Genomic DNA, 20,005 nt, shown 5'->3' on the forward strand with positions numbered 1-20,005 from the left:
CTATTTGTTCATCTATTATACTTTTGTGGAGAATGTTCCCATTGCAAAAGTTTAGTGGGATCCTCGCTTCCGCCAAATGCCCATGTTTAATCATGAATTGAAATTGGAAGCTCACATCCGAACATGCTCACTTATGATTAATTTATAACTTTTTATAACTATATAAAATGATTTCTGTATCTTTATTCTTAACAATTTCTTCAACATTCATTGAAATTTAGGGTAAAGAATAAATCATGAACAACAACAGAAAATCATATCTGGGCCTATTTCTTCAGGTCTCGACAGGTCTCGAACAAAAAAACGTTCGAGACCTGTCGAGACTTTTGAGGTCCGAGACCGAGACTTTTGAGTTCCGAGACCGAGACCTTGACATCCGAGACCGAGACCCTGCAAAACCAGGTCTCGAGACCGAGACCTACAACACTGGTAGGCCTGAATGGTAGCTACCTGTCAAGTTGAATACCCGGTTGAATACCATAAGGCCGCATAAAATTAATGTTTTGGTTCTCGTCCAGAGGATTTTCATGAATTGATGAGGGAGGGAGGTGTTTTTTTTTTTTTTTTTTTTTTCAATGTAAAATTAGCATTGTCAGTAGTTTTCGGTCTTCTCAACAGTGCTCGAGGAAACGATGAGGCCCTTTTTTTTTTTTTTTCAAATGTGAGATTCTGAGGATAAACCCCTAGAGTAGGCCTACCACAAAAAGACTTGGAAGTGATGCTTGTTCTCTAATAAACTTATTTATATGTATGAAGATTTCATAAATCATTCCAAAGTCTAAAAAATTGAAAAATCTAAAAAATCAAAAAAATCTGACAAATCCCAGAAATTGAGGAGGGAGGGGACGAGAACCAAAATATTAATTTTACACGGCCTAACCATAGCAGACGACGAAAAATCAGTCCAAACAGATGCATTGTGGGTGAAAACTAAAATAGTCTCTGCTACAGTAGCTCATCTACGCGCCGGACTGACAGTGTCTATCAGTCAGTGCAGGGGATGTTTGTTGCAGAAATTTAAAATGGCATCCCACATGGCGAAGGAAAAACACGACAACAGAAAGAGAAAATCGGGTAAATTTGGCGGAAAGAAGAAAGGATTTCAACGAGGACCTAGGTTAAAGAAATGGCAGTTAGAAGCGGAGGAAGCTAAGAAACTCCAATTACGTTATGAAAGTGTAGGTTGTAAGAAAACGAATATAAGCTTATTACCGTAAATTAAATGCCTAGAGGCTAAAATGGTAGTTGAATTCAACAGCTGTGTGCACTGTAATCTATGCCAGACATAGCTCGAGATACTCTAGCTAAAATACAGGTTTACATTTACATTATCTTGCTCTATTTCAGGTAGAGCGCCAGACGACAATCTTCCGGGTTTTTTTGGAGAACAATACTAATACGTAAGACGAAGAAGAAACCCGCCTCGAGCCCGCCTCTACTTAGGCCCGGCTGTGCAATAATTATCAGCCCCGGGGGGTGGGGGTAAAATGTCTGAACGGCTCGCCAAAAATCGCTTGCCCCCCCTCTCGCCCGCCAAAATCGCTTGCCCCCTCTCAGCCCGCCAAAAATTGCCCCCCCCCTTGAACATGCCAAATTTGTGGGATCCCAAATTCCAAACTTTAAATGGTCTAGATGTATGTTGCGAGTGCAGCGAGCAGGAAAATTTGCATATTTAAGCGCTTTCCGTGCCGCTTTCCTAAGCCTTTTTAAGCATTAAAAGGTGCCCGTGAATGCGTGCCAAAAATCGCTTGCCCCCCCCCTCTCGGCTTGCCAAAATTGCTTGCCCCCCCTTTCGTCTCGCCAAAAATTTCTTCCCCCCCCCAATTTTACCCTCCCCCAGGGCTCATAATTATTGCACAGCCCCTTAGTGGGGATTATCAGAGAAGATGCAGTTGTACTTGTAGTAACTACAAATTTCGAACGTTTGAGGACTTGTTCTCGAGTTGTAGAAGGTGCCATAGGGTGGCTAGAGTGTTAATTATTTTCATTATAAATGTCGCAAATCTTAATATTGACAACAATTAATAACCTGTTTCACCTCTCCATATATTCATACATTGCTCACCTGTGTTTTCATATCATATTTTGTGGTTAAAAATGATTACAAATGTGTAATTTGCAATCATTTTTGGAGTGTAGCAACGATTTCTTCGAACCGACGGCTAAGTGTGTATGTGAATGCACATTAAACACATACAAACACATACACAGCACCTGTTGGAACTCCCGGTCGGAGCGGGAGTTTCAATTATTGGAACTGGAGAAGATGTAAGGAAGAGGAGGTTGATCCAGCTATCCTCAAACAAAATATGTGTGAGACCGCTCATTCAAAGTAAATGATGAATCACCCTATAGCCGCTTAACAATAGAATACTACAATGGGGTTTGAACCCGGAACCAGGAATAATAGACAAAGGGATAGGCATCCTAGACTGCTGCCCTCTGTTGAAATATGTATCCTAGGTCTAGACAATAGGCGGATTAGCGGCCATTTTGTCTTCGACATGATTTTATTCACGTGTCCTTATACTTTAGTACACAAATATACAAGTTAACAGGTTTACAATATTAAAATTATATTTTGAATAATCAATTATATTCTGTAGTAAATCTATCAAATGACGGTGATTGTTCAGGTATTATATGCTTGATAAAATTAAACTGTCTGACCAGCTAGTATTCTCCTCCGCCGTCAGTGTGATTCCAGACATTCCACGTGCCGTGTTGCGAAGGTGGAGGAGACTAAAGCTGTATTAACGGAAACGGAAGGGGTTAAAAATGATGTAGCCTAGGTCGAACAATAGCGTGACGTAGTTTCCGGCATTGTTCCTATGCACTTCACCCTCCTGCCGGAACGGGCGAGATACATGCAACAACTTTTAGGGATAGGTCAGTGATATGCGTCGGAAATACAACCAATACAAGATAAGACAGAACAGGCTTTTCCATACAGTGAACAATAAACAAGAAATGGAATCCAATGTTAACATATATCTGCACAAGCGACTGATAGCCTATCTTTAGTATTGATGCTTTCAGCCTTTAAATGATAGCAAGAAATGGAAATCGCCCCAAAGGAAAGATTTTAATCGTGAAATTGATCGCCACATCTTATGGATTCACATTATCCTCCGGCAGAAATGTCAAACTGTCAATTACAACGTCTACTAGTGGACTGGTTTTGAAATCCACTCTCATCAAACTAATCAAAACTGTAAACTACAATTTTATCGAAAAAATCAAAAGAAGAAATACTTAATATTGCTTAGTTTCAATGATGCTTACCGATCGAGTCGCCTTGATGGTGTATTTCCGATCATTTTGCAACGTGGTTGAAAAATATTTCCAAGACTCGAGTATCGCCATTATGCATGGCCCGGTAACCTGGATAAAATTTAACGCAATCTATCGTCCAATCCTAGTTCACCTGAGTGATCACGTGGTTTGCCGAATGAAACCGAATGAACGGTATCGGTGTCGGAACAAGGATTGTTACTTGTAAACAAATCGCTTTACGCGCACGCTTTCAAGAAATTAAATTTACGATCTTTTGATAATTAGTTAGGGATCGTTTTATTTTAACCTCTGGCATGAGAGATTGAAAATGTGGGTTAAAGATAAGCCACTCTGTGTTCTCATTTTGCAACCAAAATAGGCTTCTCATAAAGCTTAAATTTGCGTGACATTATGCTGGCCATCCATATGGATTTGAAACATGGCGGATATACCAAGCACCCTCACTACGTTCGGGTCTGTGAGGGTGCTCGACCAGGCATATAGGTCAGTGATTGCATGTCATCCTACCATGCATACCATACATGCAGGCAGTGTTCGAAATAAGCACTTATCCTCTGTCCTCTTGTCCAAAAATCATATTGAGCTATGTACTTATCCCCTGGACAACCACTATTTGGATTCTTTGCAGTCAAAAACATGTCAGGGACAACCAAAATGTTTTTGAGGACAAGCAGAATTCATGCTTTAGTTGTCCTCGGGACAACCTCCATATTTTCCTATTTCGAACACTGCATGCAGGCCCTGTCATCCAGTCAGATTTCAGATAAAATATGCTGAAGTTCCATGACAAATTATAGACCGAATAATCAGTCGCAATACAACATCTGTATAGCGACTGAACTGGTTACAATGGTCCATGGTGGTATTTCACCGTATTTATGTCACTTTTTATTGAATTTGTCTCACCTGCATTAATACGAACCACTCCAAATTGTTGCTTGTATATAATACGAGGTTTGGGTGTACAATTGACGTCAATGCATTCCTTAAAAAAACCAATTTGTAGTTACGTTTTCAGCGCAGTTTCTCTCGTCGCATGCTCGAGTATTTACTTTTAAACTGGCATATGAAGCATGCGCCGCTCAGGCCTCCAAAAACATGAGGAACGGCGTTCCCAGAAAGGTCTGAGGTCACAGAAAAAAATTGCAAAAAAAAAAAAAAAAGAACCAGAACCACTGGACCTATTATGAAATTTCAGGATCATTCACAGTTAATTTTAAAAAAGGAAAAAAAAAGGTAAAAAAATTACAGTTTGTTATCCTGTATATGCAAACCATTAAGGGGGTACTACACCCCTAGCCAATTTTGTGCCTGTTTTTGCATTTTTCTCAAAAATTATAGCGCATTGGTGACAAGTAAGATATGTATATTATAGGGGCAAGGACCACAACCACTACACTGAAAATTCAGCAAATCAAGGCAAGTAGTTATTGATTTATTGATCAAATATTGGTTTTCCCTCATTTTTGACTGTAACTCCACAACTGTTGTCTGTGCTGAAATAAAATTCCCAGTGCAGTAGTTGTAGTCCTTGCCCCTATATTATGCATATCTTACTTGTCACCAATGCGCTATAATTTTTGAGAAAAATGTAAAAATATGCACAAAATTGGGCAGGGGTGTAGTACCCCCTTAACTAATGTTCATACATACTCGCTATATAACAGCATGCGTGATTGGTAGATAGGCGGGCATAAACAACGTTTATGCCCGGCGTTCGATCATAAACAAGCCGCGAGAACTGATGGACGCTTCATGAGTAGGATATTAGGCGTCTATGTTCGCGAGCTATTTACGCTAAGCGCGAGTGATGTACGCGATGTTCGCGCGCCTCCAAGCACGATGGACTGAGCAAGTAAACGTTTTCTTACAATTAGCGATGGAGAAACTGTTAAAAAATGATAAGGAACTGGTAATTTTTAGTTTAAAATGATGGTATTTTTAGTTTTGGAGAAAAATATCAGCAAGCAGAATATTCTTGAACGGGTTCATTCATATATTTTCATGACTAAGCGTTGTTTATGCCTCGGGCTAAAGCCCTCGGGCATAAACAATCGTTTAGTCATGAAGATATATGAATGAACCCCTAATTTATTTCTTCATCTATCACATATTATAGATGCATTGGTTTTCCATGCATTTCTAATATGTGCATATTAAGTATAACAAACTGTAATTTTTTCGTCATTTTTTCCCATTTTTTTTCTTCAAATTATCTGTGAATAATCCTAGCCCTTCAGAATAGGTCCAGTGGTTCTTCAAAGTTGCAGAATACTTCTAAAAAAATGTTAAAAAATAAATAAAAAATTGTTTTTTGAATTTTTTTTACCGACATCCGACATCCAATAATCGGTTGAGCCCTAGATGTGATTATATCTATCATATACTATATATATGTACTATGACTTACGACAAAAAAATGACAACATTGTTGGAAATTTGTGAGTTTTGACAGTAGGCTAATACTTTGAAATTTTAAGTTGTGTTTTTTTGTGAAAAAGGATGTAAATTTTGATAGAAAACTGTTCCAAAATAAGGCTCAGATTGCACGAGAGAGCATCTAAACCCTGAGAGCTTCTAAACCCTGGACCCCGGCCGTTAGGACTTCGCGCTTCGCGCTCGTGATGTCCGCTACGCGCACATAGGCCTATTTCAATTATTTCACAGAAAATTTCCAGCACTTGTCATTAAGTTCCCAGACAGCAGAAAATTTTCTGGAGGCCTGGCGCGGCTAAGCTGAATTTATACTCCATCGCCGTCATTCGCCGATCAGTACTTGACCAATGAGATACGCGCTTTTTCCAACGCAACAAAAAGTGGTCTACCTCATTGGCTCAAAAAAAATCGCTATCACTTAGCGAGTGGAACGAAATGGCCATTTCTCATTCGATGACCGTGCGTAGCAGTTGAAGACTAATGGGATGAACCATAAATGCGGGGGTCGGTCATATTTATTTCTGTTGTCCATGCAAACAAGATTCGCGATGAGCAGGAAACTTGCTGACACTGTACAATAATTAAGAAATTTGTAATTTCGCTCTCGTGTTGAGCTTAATAAGTGATTCACATGTCACCTTGCCGAAAGAATTTCCATTGACAGTCAGACTTGACCCCCGGAAGTTGTTCGCAAAATACATAGTCTCCACAGCAGCCAGTTTGGTTCCGCTCCCTCCTCAAAATGTTTGCATGGAGGGATAGTAACCAAACTGGTTGCGTAGAAGACTACAAAATAAGGTCAATAATGCTGATTATACTGATTGGCCTGTTGCTAATTTGATATTAATATATGCACGATCGAGGTGTGAAATGTTATTTTTTAAGTTACAAAATAGGATCGTTGCAAACACAAATTTGGTAAGCTTATAATCACTCATTGTTGGGCTGAATCAACTTGCGTCCGACTGGACGCAACGGGTTGATGAAATTTGTTGAACATTGCGTCCAGCAATACAATTTTGCGTTTGGACGCACAAATTTGCGTCCAGCCTTGCTTATTGGGCACATTTTAACATGCTTTTTACACACACACCAATGTCATTTTAGGTGAATTGGGGTGGGTGCAAATCCCGTGTAATTAAGCCCACACACGCCCCAGCTATGTAGCCCCCTACCTGATTAAAAAAACTATTTAGTAGAGATAACTTATTAAGTGTGACAAAAATCAAAGCTGTTTGTCAGTGTAACAACAGTACAGGCAACACTTCCGCAGTCAAGTACCGGTAATCATGTTGAATGTGCACATTTATCTTTAAGAGGCCTGAATCTAGAAAAAACATGTTAAGGAAATTTTAAATGCTAAGAAATGAAAAGAGGGGACTTCCCTGGACTGTAAATGGGGAATCCCCGGGAATAGTTCCCAGAACATTTTCGCAGTCAGGTATTCATGTTGAATGAATGTGCACATTTATCTTTATCAAGGTAATTCTAAATGCTAAGAAATGAAAAGAGGGGATTCCCTGGAGTGTAAATGGGGAATCCCCGGGAATAGTTCCCAGAACACTTCTGCAGTCGGGTAATTATAATCATGTTGAATGTGCCCCAGGGAATGTGCACATTTATCTTAATCAAGGTAATTTTAAATGCTAAGAAATGAAAAGAGTGGATTCCCCTTGACTGTAAATGGGGAATAGACGGGAATAGTTCTGCACATTTATCTTAATCAAGGTATCTTACTATAAATAGGGAAAAGTTGTATGTGGCTATGTGCCTGTGCCCTGTGGGTATGTACTTGAAAGGCTGGTGCCGTCAGTTTCGATCCAAATGTGGCCAAATTCATACAGGAGATCAAGGAATATGAGATATGGTCGCATGTCATAAGTTGGGTATGCAAAAAGGGTGGAGGGATTACACTTTTCTGAAAATTGTGTTACAAATTTGATTGGCTTTCCATAACCCCATATCCTACAGCATTGGTTGATACCTCATTTTAAGCCTTATTTTATACTCTTTCAGTCTACTGAAGCATATAACTATACATTATTCAGTAAAAAAAATCACATCAGTTGAAATGAAAATGCCAGGGTGGAGGAGCAGGCGGATGTGGAGCAGGCGGATGCGGGAGTGTGCAATATGGCCTAGATGTGAAAATTCACATGTCAGCATGTCAAAACTACTGGTTACTTGTTCAAATCTAGAGAGGGTATGATGTATTGACAGCTTTGAATGTTGAATTTGTACAACTTAAAACAATTACTGACTACTTAAGGTGGTACACCCCCTGATAAATTTTTTTGGAATAATTTTGCATTTTTCTCAAAAAGTAACTACACACTGGTAACAAAAGTTATGTATATTATAGGGGTAAGGAATCCAATTACTTCACTGAAATTTCAGTGATTCACGACAAGGGGTTCATTATATATGTTAAGAAATGAGGTATACATTCTAGCGGTACCTCTTTTCTTATCATAAATAACATACCGCTTGTCTTGAGTCACTGAAATTCAAGTGTAGTAACTGGATTCCTTACCCCTTTAATATACACTTTTGTTACCAGTGTGTTATTATTTTTTGATAAAAATGCAAAAATAGTCACAAATTTATCAAAAGGTGTAGTACCACCTTAAAGGGTTATATGTTCCTTTTTTTTCATTTTTGATGAAATCCTAGTTGAATTTCAGTATTTTTAGCAACATGCTAATGTACATTTCTCTTTTTGATATTCATTTCCTCAATAATAGAATAACCGTCTTGCTAATTACTTGTAAAAAGGTCATTGACCTTCACAATGTAATTAACATACGTACAATTATTTTAAATAGTTCATTTGAAGCATTAATGTATTGAGAACATATCGTCCAAATCTGATGACATTCTTGCATAAAATAAAAAATTTACAGTCATTTTTGTAATTGAGGTCTGATTTGAGAAAAACGTATTTGAAAATTGAGATTTACATAGACGCCTGTGTATAAATTAATTAGTAATTAAGCATTATCTCGAAAATTAAGCATGTGTTCAGGTTAAAAATGGTGTTAATTATTAGAGGTTGTCAATATATACAACATATCAAAAAATACATTTTTTGACATTTTTGACCATGTAATGGAAATTGTACCCAACTTGTGACATGCGACCATATGAGAAAATTAGTCACAACCCTTTCACAACAATGCTGAAACTTAAAACTAGTTCTAAACTAGGCCAATCGGCCAGTGTTGCCTTTGTCACTGACTTAACTTTTGCCTTGAAACAAGGGATAGATGATGATGCAGATTAACTACCAGAGCAATAATTTATGAATACAATTTTTGAATACTAGTATATCGCCCTGCACTATTATATTCTGCTGCAGAAAGATCAAATATAACACAACATGTGATCTGAGACTTGAAAGCTTACGAGAACCAATTTTGGTTCTCCTAGTTGTAATCCAGCGAGAACCTTCAGGAGAACCGGTTCTCGGGTTCTCCTCAAATTTGAAACCCTGCAAATGCTCGATGCAGCTTAGCCACTGGATCAAGCATTCACGCTCCATCGAACGTTATAAACATGCCTAGCTTTGATTGAACCATTCATGAACAATATAACGGAGTCGGAGATCACAAAATCGTCACCGCCGAGCTCGTAATAATCTAGCTCAGATTTCACCGTGGAGAAAATAAGTAAGCCTTGAACATATGTGACGTGTCATGTCAAAAGGAGACACTTTTGGGCAGGATCGTAAATGGAGAAATATCCAAAAATCTGCCCGGGGGTGATTTTTTCACAAATTGAGTTTGTTGCGAATTTGTGACGTTATTAATGTTTAAAATATTGTCTGATAGTTTCAGACCGGAATGTAACTGGCATCATTTTTTGAGACATGTTTCAAGGTAATTTTACTCTCAACATTGTCAATAATATTTTAAAGGCCGATATCTCAATTTCCAATTTTATAATACCATAACTTACGAACTCAATATCTTCGCTTAGGAATGTCCGATTTCATTGGGGAAAACAGCGTTGTGGAGCAAAATATCTCTATATTGATAACCTGCCCAAAAGTGTCTCCTTTTGACATGACACGTCACATATTACCTTTGTATTTTATACCTTATCTCTCTCAAACAAGCTTAATAAGTATTTATTTAAACATCTTTCTCCTTGTAGATAAATCCATCAGAGATCTCCAGTTTTGAAGATTTACCATTATGCAGCAAGACCCGTATGGCATTGAGCATGGCCAACTTCAAAGCTCCCACTGAAATTCAGCGAATGAGCATTGGCACGACTCTCCAGGGGCATGATGTGCTGGCTGCGGCAAAGACAGGGTCAGGAAAGACACTGGCGTTTCTTGTACCTGTAAGTAATGTTATTATCAAAGACGGAATTAAAACGACTATGTGCATCTGACGTCATCTGTCAGTGGTTTGTTTACAAATGTCGTGATGATTGAGTTCCTGAACGCTGGTATTAAACACCAGCATGCCTCTTATGAGACCGTTATTGCACCATAATGTACATACGGACCAGTGATTACACTGACAAAATTTCATCGATATAGCTCCTTCACTTCTGGGTGATTTCAAAACTTTTGATACCCCCTTGTATACAAGTTTGTTTCCTTTACCTTTTTTTTAACTTACAGATCCTGGAATGTCTGTTTAGAAGTCGGTGGAGTGCAGAAGATGGACTTGGCGCCCTAATTATATCGCCAACTAGAGAGCTAGCGTACCAGACCTTTGAAGTGTTATGTAAGGTTGGCAAGAAGCACGACTTCTCTGCTGGACTCATCATTGGAGGAAAGGCAAGTAGAAATAGTACAGCTAGTCCCCTGGTGACCGACAGCTGGAGGTCATGGAAGGTCATACAGGGGTAAAATATTGAAAATGCTCCGATCTTGTTGAAAGACCTACCAAATTACTCGTCTGATCACAAGGATTAAAACAATGTATAGTTTGTGCTATCTACGACCTATTGTTATGGAATTATCATACAAAAACCTATAAATGTTTGGGTAAAATGTCACTTTCCTGGTTGTACAGGGGTAAATATTTCAACTTGCTCCAATATAAGAACCCTGGCTGCATGTGCTTGTGAAGAACATGAAGCTAGACCATGAATCGAGCAAGTCACCTTAAGTGACTATATATATATAATCTAGTCATGTTGAATACCTGTTCATGGTCAGGTTAATGTAAATCAATGTTTCCCCCAATTAGAGATAATCAAGGACAGTGCCACAATCAAGATGAAGTCATTCAGTAATGAGGCCAGTGTGTAACCTTAGAGGCTTCAGGTACTCAAGGAGTCAAGGACAAAGGAGATGGGAGTCAGCCAACAGTCTGGCTGGTCAGGGAAGGTCTGGCGAAGGGTCAGTAGCATAGACAGCAGGTGGGGCAGAGTGCCTCCCCTGACAAAAAGTGAAAGAGAAAAGTGCCACTCTGACGAAAAAATCGGGAAAGCAAAAGAAAAGGGGGCAAGGAGCCTGTTTCCCAACAAAGTTACCCCGATCATGGGCTAAATTAGTGTAAAATACCAAATTTCTGCATGCTACACATGCACATTGTTCCAAGAAGGGCCTTTGTTAGTCTTTTTGTTTTGGAAGCTCAAAGATTTTGACATGTATAGTCTCTCTCAAAAAAACAACCCTGCTGTACATTTTTGATAGACATAGTATATATCTCACTGATAATACTGATATATGAATATATTCTCTCACAACTTTTGTTGTGCGCCATAGAGCGACTGACTAGCTGCATCCATGTACAGCACCCTTGTACTGCGCTGTTGTGACAAGATCGCTTTCCGAAGATCTAAAAACGACAAACTTGGTCAAAAGGTCAATTTGGATGCAACTACGCATGCTCTATGCCACAAGAATCCTGTTGCAAAGTCTGCCACTTTTTTCCCACATAGTTTCCTTAGTCGTCAACCCAGACAGTGGCGGAATGAGCAGTGGCGGCGCTACGGGGGGGGGGGGGCAATATTGGGGGCATTTATATTTTTCTTGCACCCCAGTTTTTAAGGCAAAACCCCCAAAATTACATAAATTTCTGTCTTTTATGGCAATTTTGTGCAAAATTTGTCGATTTTGCCCCCCCCAGAAATTAACTTTCCCCCCAGAAATTAACTTTCCCTCCCAATGCCCCCCGAAAAAAATTCCTGGTGCCGCCGCTGCGAATGAGCACAGCAGACTATACATATTGGATGAAAACGTTATAAAAACTGCACTATACATGTACAGACATCTTATACCTGTAATTATAACAATATTTAAAATTTATTGTCTACCAAGACTAATTTATATTCCTGAACTTCATGGTCATGTGATTAATTAGCGACAAAGTGTGTAATGGATCATACATGTAGGTGGACAAAGTGTAGGCCATCATTAGATAGGTTGTTAGGACCGTTGTCTAACGGGCTGTTCCAGACATTAAACATACTCCCATTTCTGAGATGTTACTTGTTAGACTATGCAAAGTCATTCACAGGCTGAAAGCATGTATTTGTACCAAAAAGCTAAACTAACATTCTATAAAGCAGCCTCTGATATGATTTGTATAGATGAACAAACAAACATACAAACAAAATAGAAAATAATAAAAATAAAAATGTGTAAACCCCCCCCCCAACCAGTACTGAACATACTTTTTAGCGTATAGTCCTAAATCATCCATGCTGACACTATTTCTATTCAGTTTGTAAACTGGATGATGTAACAGGTGTCAGTTTGGCCTCATGTGCACAATTTTTTATTTATTTTTTTGGGGGGGGGGGGGGAGACACCCATAACTTTGTTTTGATATATTATTGGCCTTAAATCATCCCAATTTTCGGTTTTCAGAAACAAATTTTTACTGAGGGGGAGTCGCTCCCACCACCCTCCTACCCACACCCTCCTACCCACACCCTTTGTCAAATCCTATAAGTGTCTATAGACAGTCATTTGTGCAGTGATCATAAATTGTCATCTTTTTCAAATGATGGGTAGCGAACAGTCTGGAACAGCCTAATTGCAGTTATTATTATGTCTTTTTTGTTGTCATTTCTGTGGAAATCTGGGTTATGAAAGGTCTTAACAAACGTGTCTGGAGAAGAAAGCGTGGTCAGTCAATTCCAAATGTGATTTTCAAATTACTGTTGATTGGCTTCTTATTTTGCACTAAAAATGTGTTTGTTTTTTTCTTTTTGGCATTGAAATGAATTTATTTTGTTTCAATTAAAAATGTATTTTCTGTCAGTGACCTTAAATACGGGGTTTAAAAGTTCATTGTCATTATCAATTAGCATGTATGATAGTCACGATTTCCTGCTTTATTATGTATTGTACAATGTATGTACAATGTGATGTAAGTATTATTTGACTGCCTATACTGGGGAGACTGGAAGTACCGCAACACTTTTTGTTGCGAATTTCAAGCTGCTTTTGGTCACATTTGGATCATGCATGATGCATTGTAGGTTGTCATAGTCAAAGTGACGATGAGGTCCAGGACCGTACACAAAATGTTTTTAGAGGGGGTTCAAATTTTACAAAGTGGAACTTTTTCGGGTGGGGGGGGTAATTTTGTGAAAAGTGGACCTTCTTTCCAAAATGTTGAACTTTTTTGACCAAACAAGCATAAAAACACCCCAGCCCCCCTCATCGAGAGGGGGGGGGTAATTTTGTGAAAAGTGGACCTTCTTTCCAAAATGTTGAACTTTTTTGACCAAACAAGCATAAAACACCCCAGCCCCCCTCATCGAGAGGCCTGACCGCATTACCTGCAAATTTAGGGGAGTATCACCCCAGCCGATTTGGATTCTCCCAGTGGAAATTTGTAAGAATTCTCCCCATATAACTTTGTATGTTAAACGGATGTATTTACGAGAATCCATTTAGAATCTTGCAATTTTGTTGACGAGAATCTTTACGAGAGTGGATTCTCAGATTCTTGCCGAAACCCACCCTCATGTACAGGCCTGACGGCATCACCCGGTATCACCCGTCACCCGATCCGTTTACAGTGTATTACCTCACATTTGCTTAGTAGAAACACATCCATAATTTGTGTGAGTAACAAGACACATCCAATTTTCACTGGATGTACTCTGGAGCTACTCCGGATTACCCCCAGGACTACAGCGGTGTACCGTAACGCGAGTCAAAAATCCGTGGACTACTCCTATCCGGTTTTCCACGGTGTACCTCCCGTAGAGACAGACTATAGCGGAGTACCTCTAGAGGTACTCTGTAAAAAAATGTGTGATGATCTGTTGCCAGATTTAATGCTATTTTCTCAATTTAGCTTTATTGTATGCTTTTATTAGGATATATTAGGGATTTTTGTTCTTTCTTTCTTTTATTATTTTTCAAATATATGTTAATAATATAACAATAGAAAATAATAAACAAGTAAATAGGCCTACATAAATACATAAACAAGTTCAGAAATAAACAAGTAAGTAAAATTAATGATGTAAATAATTGACTTAATAAATTTATCAATTAATAAACAAGTAAAAACTATACAAATAAGAAAATAAGTAAACATGCATGTGCATTATTTAGGCCTAAATAAAAAAATGAATAGTACTCGTAGGCCTAGGCCTATGTAAAATAATAAATAGAATGATAATGATTGTCATTAACTTGGTTGTTATTTAGCTTTTTAATTTGATTACCTGTTTGCTTAGGCCTACTTGTTTTTTCATTTGTTTCAGTAGGCTTGCATTTTGCCTCCTCCACTACCCTGGGATCCACTTTTTCAGGGCAAAATACAGGGGAAAATTCCACAAAAAAAAATTACACAAAGATTACACAGAAAAACAATTTACACAGGATTATACAGAACAATAATTTACACAGGATTACACAGAAAAAAATAACAACACAGAATTACACAGAAAAACAATTTACACAGGATTACACAGAAAAACAAATTACACAGGATTACACAGAACAATAATTTACAGGATTACACAGAACAATAATTTACACAGGATTACACAGAACAATAATTTACACAGGATTACACAAAAAAAATAACAACACAGAATTACACAGAAAAACAATTTACACAGAATTACACCGAAAAACAATTTACACAGGATTACACAGAACAATAATTTACACAGGATTACACAGAAAAAAAATTTACACAGAAAAAAATAACAACACAGGATTACACAGAAAAACAATTTACACAGGATTACACAGAACAAACAACAACACAGGATTACACAGAACAATAATTTACACATGATTAAAATCACAGAAACCTGTCTATTTCTGTGTAAATCGACTCAACCACCAAATACACAGTAAAATCACAGAAACCTGTGTAACTGCCGTGTAAACCCCTACTCTTCAAATACACAGTAAAATCACAGAAACCTGTGTAACTGCCGTGTAAACCCCTACTCTTCAAATACACAGTAAAATCACAGAAACCTGTGTAACTGCCGTGTAAATCGACCCCAACCATCAAATACACAGAAAATCACAGAAATGCTGTGTAAACCTCCACTCTTCAAATCACGGTAAAATTACAGAACTCCCTAACCTTAGATTCATTTTTACAGGGCAAAAATCCAGGGGAAAATTCCACAAAAAAATTACACAGGATTATACAGAACAATAATTTACACAGGATTACACAGTAAAAAATTCCTTACAACCAAAAAAAATGCAGGGGAAAAAATTCCCCTGCATCTCAAAATTCAAAAATCCTCAAAAAAAATTAAAATAATTTTTCCAAAAATTATTTTAATTTTTTTCCGATTAATAAAAAATAATTTTGGTTTAAGAAAATCCCGATTAATAAAAAACAAGATGGATCTACCGATTTTACCATTTTCAACGCTTCCAGAATTGAAGCGAATCGCCAAAGAACATGGCTACCGAGGATACTCAAAAATGAACACGGATCAAATTCACGATCTCTTTTGAACCACCTCCCTCTTTGCTCAAAGATTTGAAACGTCAAGCGAAAGAAAGGGGATACAAAGGATATACCAAATTGAACAAATCCCAGCTCGTAGAATTGCTGGCTAACCCTCATGCTTTCGAGAACATGGCGAAAACTAAGCTAAAAACATTGGCGGAGAAAAGGGTGTCAACGGCTACCGGTCTCTGAATAGAAACGATCTCATTCGTTCACTAAATTCTTCTCAATTTTACACGATAGAACTAAAGGTCACGCTCCACCAAAACTCCAGGGCCTTTGTGGAGCTGAAAGCGAAAGTACGCGTTAAACTCAGCCGTTCGAACGCGGGAAAATACAAAAACAACTTACGAGTTCGAAGGACAGCACCACCGATATTGTTCAGGATCTTTTTCAAAAACTAAACATGATGGAATGGTTGGAAAATAGGGAATCGCTGACCCCCTACGTAAAAATTGTTTCAATCGAGCCCGTAGCAACCCCGTCAACTTCGATCATAATGTCGTAGAAGTTGCGGACAAATCCGCTCCTCAAGTTTTTTTTCTCATTGGACGGACTCCACAGAATGGGACAGTCCTGAATTTCAATCAGGCAGATGTATGGCAACTGTGTTTCTTCGAAAGTTTAAAGATATTTTGAGCAGCGTAGAATAAAGCCCAATCCGCTGCTTACTTACGAAGGTCTTTGGAAACTAGCCAGACCCGACGATCCTGTACCCGACGAAGGTTCGAGCTGGAAACTGTCGTGGACGCATGCCAAAGTTTGGTTGGAAAAATTTCGTATTCGGGTCTAGTGATTGACACTGGAGGTAAAGTTCGATGCAGGTACGATCCACCTCGGTAAATCGCATATCAATCACGCTGGATTTAATATTCTCCTTCATAATAAGCACGTCTGGCCCGTGAATAAAAACGTTCAGGAGTTTGGACAAAAATACTCGGAAAGCAACCCGAACCCCAACTCCTCGTCCATAAAATTGATGAAACTTTCTGATAAATGGCCCCGACCCAACGAGAATAACGAAAAACTTTACTTCGTCGATTCCGTGGATGAGATTTTGACCATCGAGCTTGAAGGCACCTGTCGAATTGTTGCCGTCACCGGGAAGAGCCCGAAAACTTCATCAGAGAATTTCATCAAGACCACAATATCGAGCCAGGTAGTTTGACTTGCAGAAGCGGCGTCGTGGATGGATTTTCCATCAACCATCCCAAAGATTCCAAGGTTACCGTTCGAGTAAAGCGGGCGCTTCCGGTGGCATAGTTTGCGATCAGCGAGCGATAGAAAATCCTGGTCCGAGGCTCGTCACGCCGCTGTTATGAATTGGATCAAGAAGCTGTCGAATGAGGTGGCTCCCAAATTTGGACTCTCGCGTTACAATGAACAAACCTTAGCATTGTTTAACCGGTTCAGAAGAGGCCGAGATGCGGATTAATCAAGCGTCGGCCGAAGGAGTTGTGTGTATTTGGGGTAGACGTAGTCGAGCCTACACCCACTTCATTCAAACATTAAGACAATTCCGGTGTTCTCCGCGTTTGATCGCCTCGACCTTCAGCCATCCGAGGACATTCGCGATGAGGTGTTTTACCTGGTGCGTGTTGACGAGCCTGACTTGATCCTCTTCCCGCAGAATGAAGACCTTGTGCCTGGATCAGTCCTGCGATCGCCGATTCTTGCGGTATTCAGTATCACGGTCCTAGGGCGCCTAGTACCTCACGGGGTTATTGAGGTTGATCCCGCTAAGCGTAATTGACGAAATGTACCAGAGTGATCTTCAAGACGAAGATAAAAAGTACGTAGCCAATCTCGTGGTATGCGGTCTGGCCGGCTAAGAAAAACAACAAGGCGGCATTTGGTCAGTTGTTCCAAGATGAAGAAGAAGCGAAAGCGTCACGGAGAAGATCGTTTAAATATCGAGATTGCTCCGGATCTTCATCTCGTTATCGACCAATCCATTCGCGAACTTTCGGAAGGATATCGACCGGTTGCCGCTCTCATTCTAAACGGCATGAGGGTTCTCCTTCACAAGATCGTGTCTGCGTTGGGAGACTCCGTCGTTAGTTGAGAACGGACTGCGTGTTTACGACTCTGGCGAAAGAAGGCGTGAGGCAAAGATTAACCCCGTCGTTTACTTTTGGCAGCGGATTGGTAACCTGAGATTTGTCGAAGACCCGCTTCTACCGGAAGGAGAACTCAAGATCGTCAAAGAACCCGCGCTCTACCTCGAACAACCCACCCCTCAGACTCGGATTCTTATGAAGGATGAATACTGACGGCAGCGAAGCCAAAAGAATAATCGAACATCGGACCGAGACTGTGTTCGACGAGGGCGAGTCACGAAATTGAATGCCCTTGCGAAGGAACTCCGGAACCCCTGCTGGTTACTGGCAAATACCGGGATGTGGCAAAAGCAGACTAGCCCTGCATTGGGGGAACGAAAGAGACGACATGCTGGTTGTATGTCCCACGAATGTTTTGTGTGACTCCGTTTTGCAACAAGGTTACACCGCCATAACCATGCACAAACTATTGGGTCGTGAGACCGAGGGATTCTGAGGAAAAAACTACACCAAGTTTGATGTGTCAAAATACAACATTGTCCTGTTTGAAGAGATCTACTTTTACCCTGTCTTTCAGCTTGAGTGGCTTCGCAATTTTATGATTTCCAATCCGGACAAAATCTTCATCGCTAACGGTGACCCAGCTCAGAACGAACCAGTGGGTCAAATACTCAGTGTTGACTTTGATGCTTACTATGATCAAATAATGCGGCAGATATTTCCTCGAAGACTCGATCTTCAAATTCCAAAACGGTGCGCTCGAAGATCGTAAAGGAATGACGAGGCTTTACTGACGAACTGCTTCGGGAGCGAGATGATTCGTTTGCTATTGCTAAGAAATACATCCCAGTTGTCCCATGGACCACGTTGCCATCGCTTCGCTGCGAAGTACCCTCACGTTGCCTTTACCAGCGAATCGGTCGACCGAGTGAACCGTTGGGCTCAGTTCAAATTGAACGACACCCTCGAATGGCGAGTTGGAGATCTAGCCGTTGGAAAAACCTGGAAGAAGATTGGCACGCATAAGATCAACTCCAATTGAATACAAAGTCACGGCAATTACTCAAAGTCAGATGACCGTGAAGGGACGTGACGGAGTCCTTAGAACTGTGAAAAAAGAGCAAGCGTCCAAACTCTTCAAGAGACCCTGGTGCAGAACTGGTCACTCCGTTCAAGGTCAGACTGTTGGTGACAAACTTTACATTCACGATTCTGACAGCCATTTTGCTACTGCGAGAGGGATGCGAACGGCCATTCCTAGATGCAAAACTTTGAATATTGTCTTGGTCGTGTTTCAGAACCCGTGCCATATGGCATCGAAGACAATTCAGCAGAGGATATCCAATCATAAGATAGTGGACAAAAGGAAGGGCAGAGCGTTTAATGCGAAAAGATTACGTTACCGAATGCTGGGCTCGGGGAAAAGTTAAAGGCGCGGGGCTACAGCTGCGCCGTGTGTCTCGAACCGCTAGACCTCGACTGGAGCATCGACAGAATTGACAATCCCCGAGCTCATTTCAAAGACAACTGCCAGATCTCGTGTCGCAGTTGTCAAAACGCATCGGGTCATCGCTAAAGATAAAGAAAATGGAGTCGATACTTTTTGCTACCAAAAAGAAAACCACAGCCTCGCAGCAGATGACCAAGCGTGCGATTAAACCAAAAGAATACGCTCCCACCGGCGGACCTCCAGGCACCTACCAAGGCGACCTAGTATTCTTTGAGGACATATCCAGAGTGAACCGCGCCACAAGAGTATCCTGACCGTGATTAGCGCAAACTCTAGGTTCGTGTACGCCGAGCCTCTCAAGAAAAAATCCGACACACCCAACGCCATGCGGAGTATCATTAATAACGCCAAGTCCAGAGAGTCGATCAAAACCCTATGGACCGATCCGGGAACGGAATTTACCTCGAAAAAATTTCAGGATCTGATGAATGCCTCCAACATTCAACATCAATTCTCTGGCGCTAAAAATCACGCCCCTCTTGGCCGAATCGATCGTTTCCATCTCACGCTTCGCACAATATTTGAACGCTGGTTTCTCCACACCGGAAAAAACAATTGGGTCGACTCTTTACCCCAAATCATCGAATCTTACAACAAGCGTGTGAACAGCGCCATAGGAATAGCCCCAGCCAACACAACCCCCGATCACATTGAGCAAGTTCGTCTAGAAGACAAGGCAAGAGCGATGAGAGTTGCCAATCGCGTGGATAAACTTAATCTAACTCCTGGCACCGACGTTAGACACATCGTTAACAGAGTAGGTTTCACGAAAGGCAGTGCGCCAA

At 40.1% G+C, this 20,005-nt stretch overlaps 1 protein-coding gene across 1 annotated transcript in view; it reads left to right on the forward strand.

The window, feature by feature from the left end:
* The first annotated feature begins 1,002 nt into the window (after positions 1 to 1,002).
* Positions 1,003 to 20,005, forward strand: part of LOC140157364 (probable ATP-dependent RNA helicase DDX10) — an 80,917-nt gene continuing 61,914 nt past the window's right edge. Inside the window, 3 exon segments of the mRNA XM_072180533.1 lie at positions 1,003 to 1,178; positions 9,889 to 10,080; positions 10,367 to 10,525. Of these exon segments, the coding sequence (XP_072036634.1) occupies positions 1,023 to 1,178; positions 9,889 to 10,080; positions 10,367 to 10,525 (507 nt within the window). The 5' untranslated portion in view covers positions 1,003 to 1,022.

The sequence above is a fragment of the Amphiura filiformis genome, chromosome 7 (assembly GCF_039555335.1).
Source record: "Amphiura filiformis chromosome 7, Afil_fr2py, whole genome shotgun sequence".
NCBI lineage: Eukaryota > Metazoa > Echinodermata > Ophiuroidea > Amphilepidida > Amphiuridae > Amphiura > Amphiura filiformis.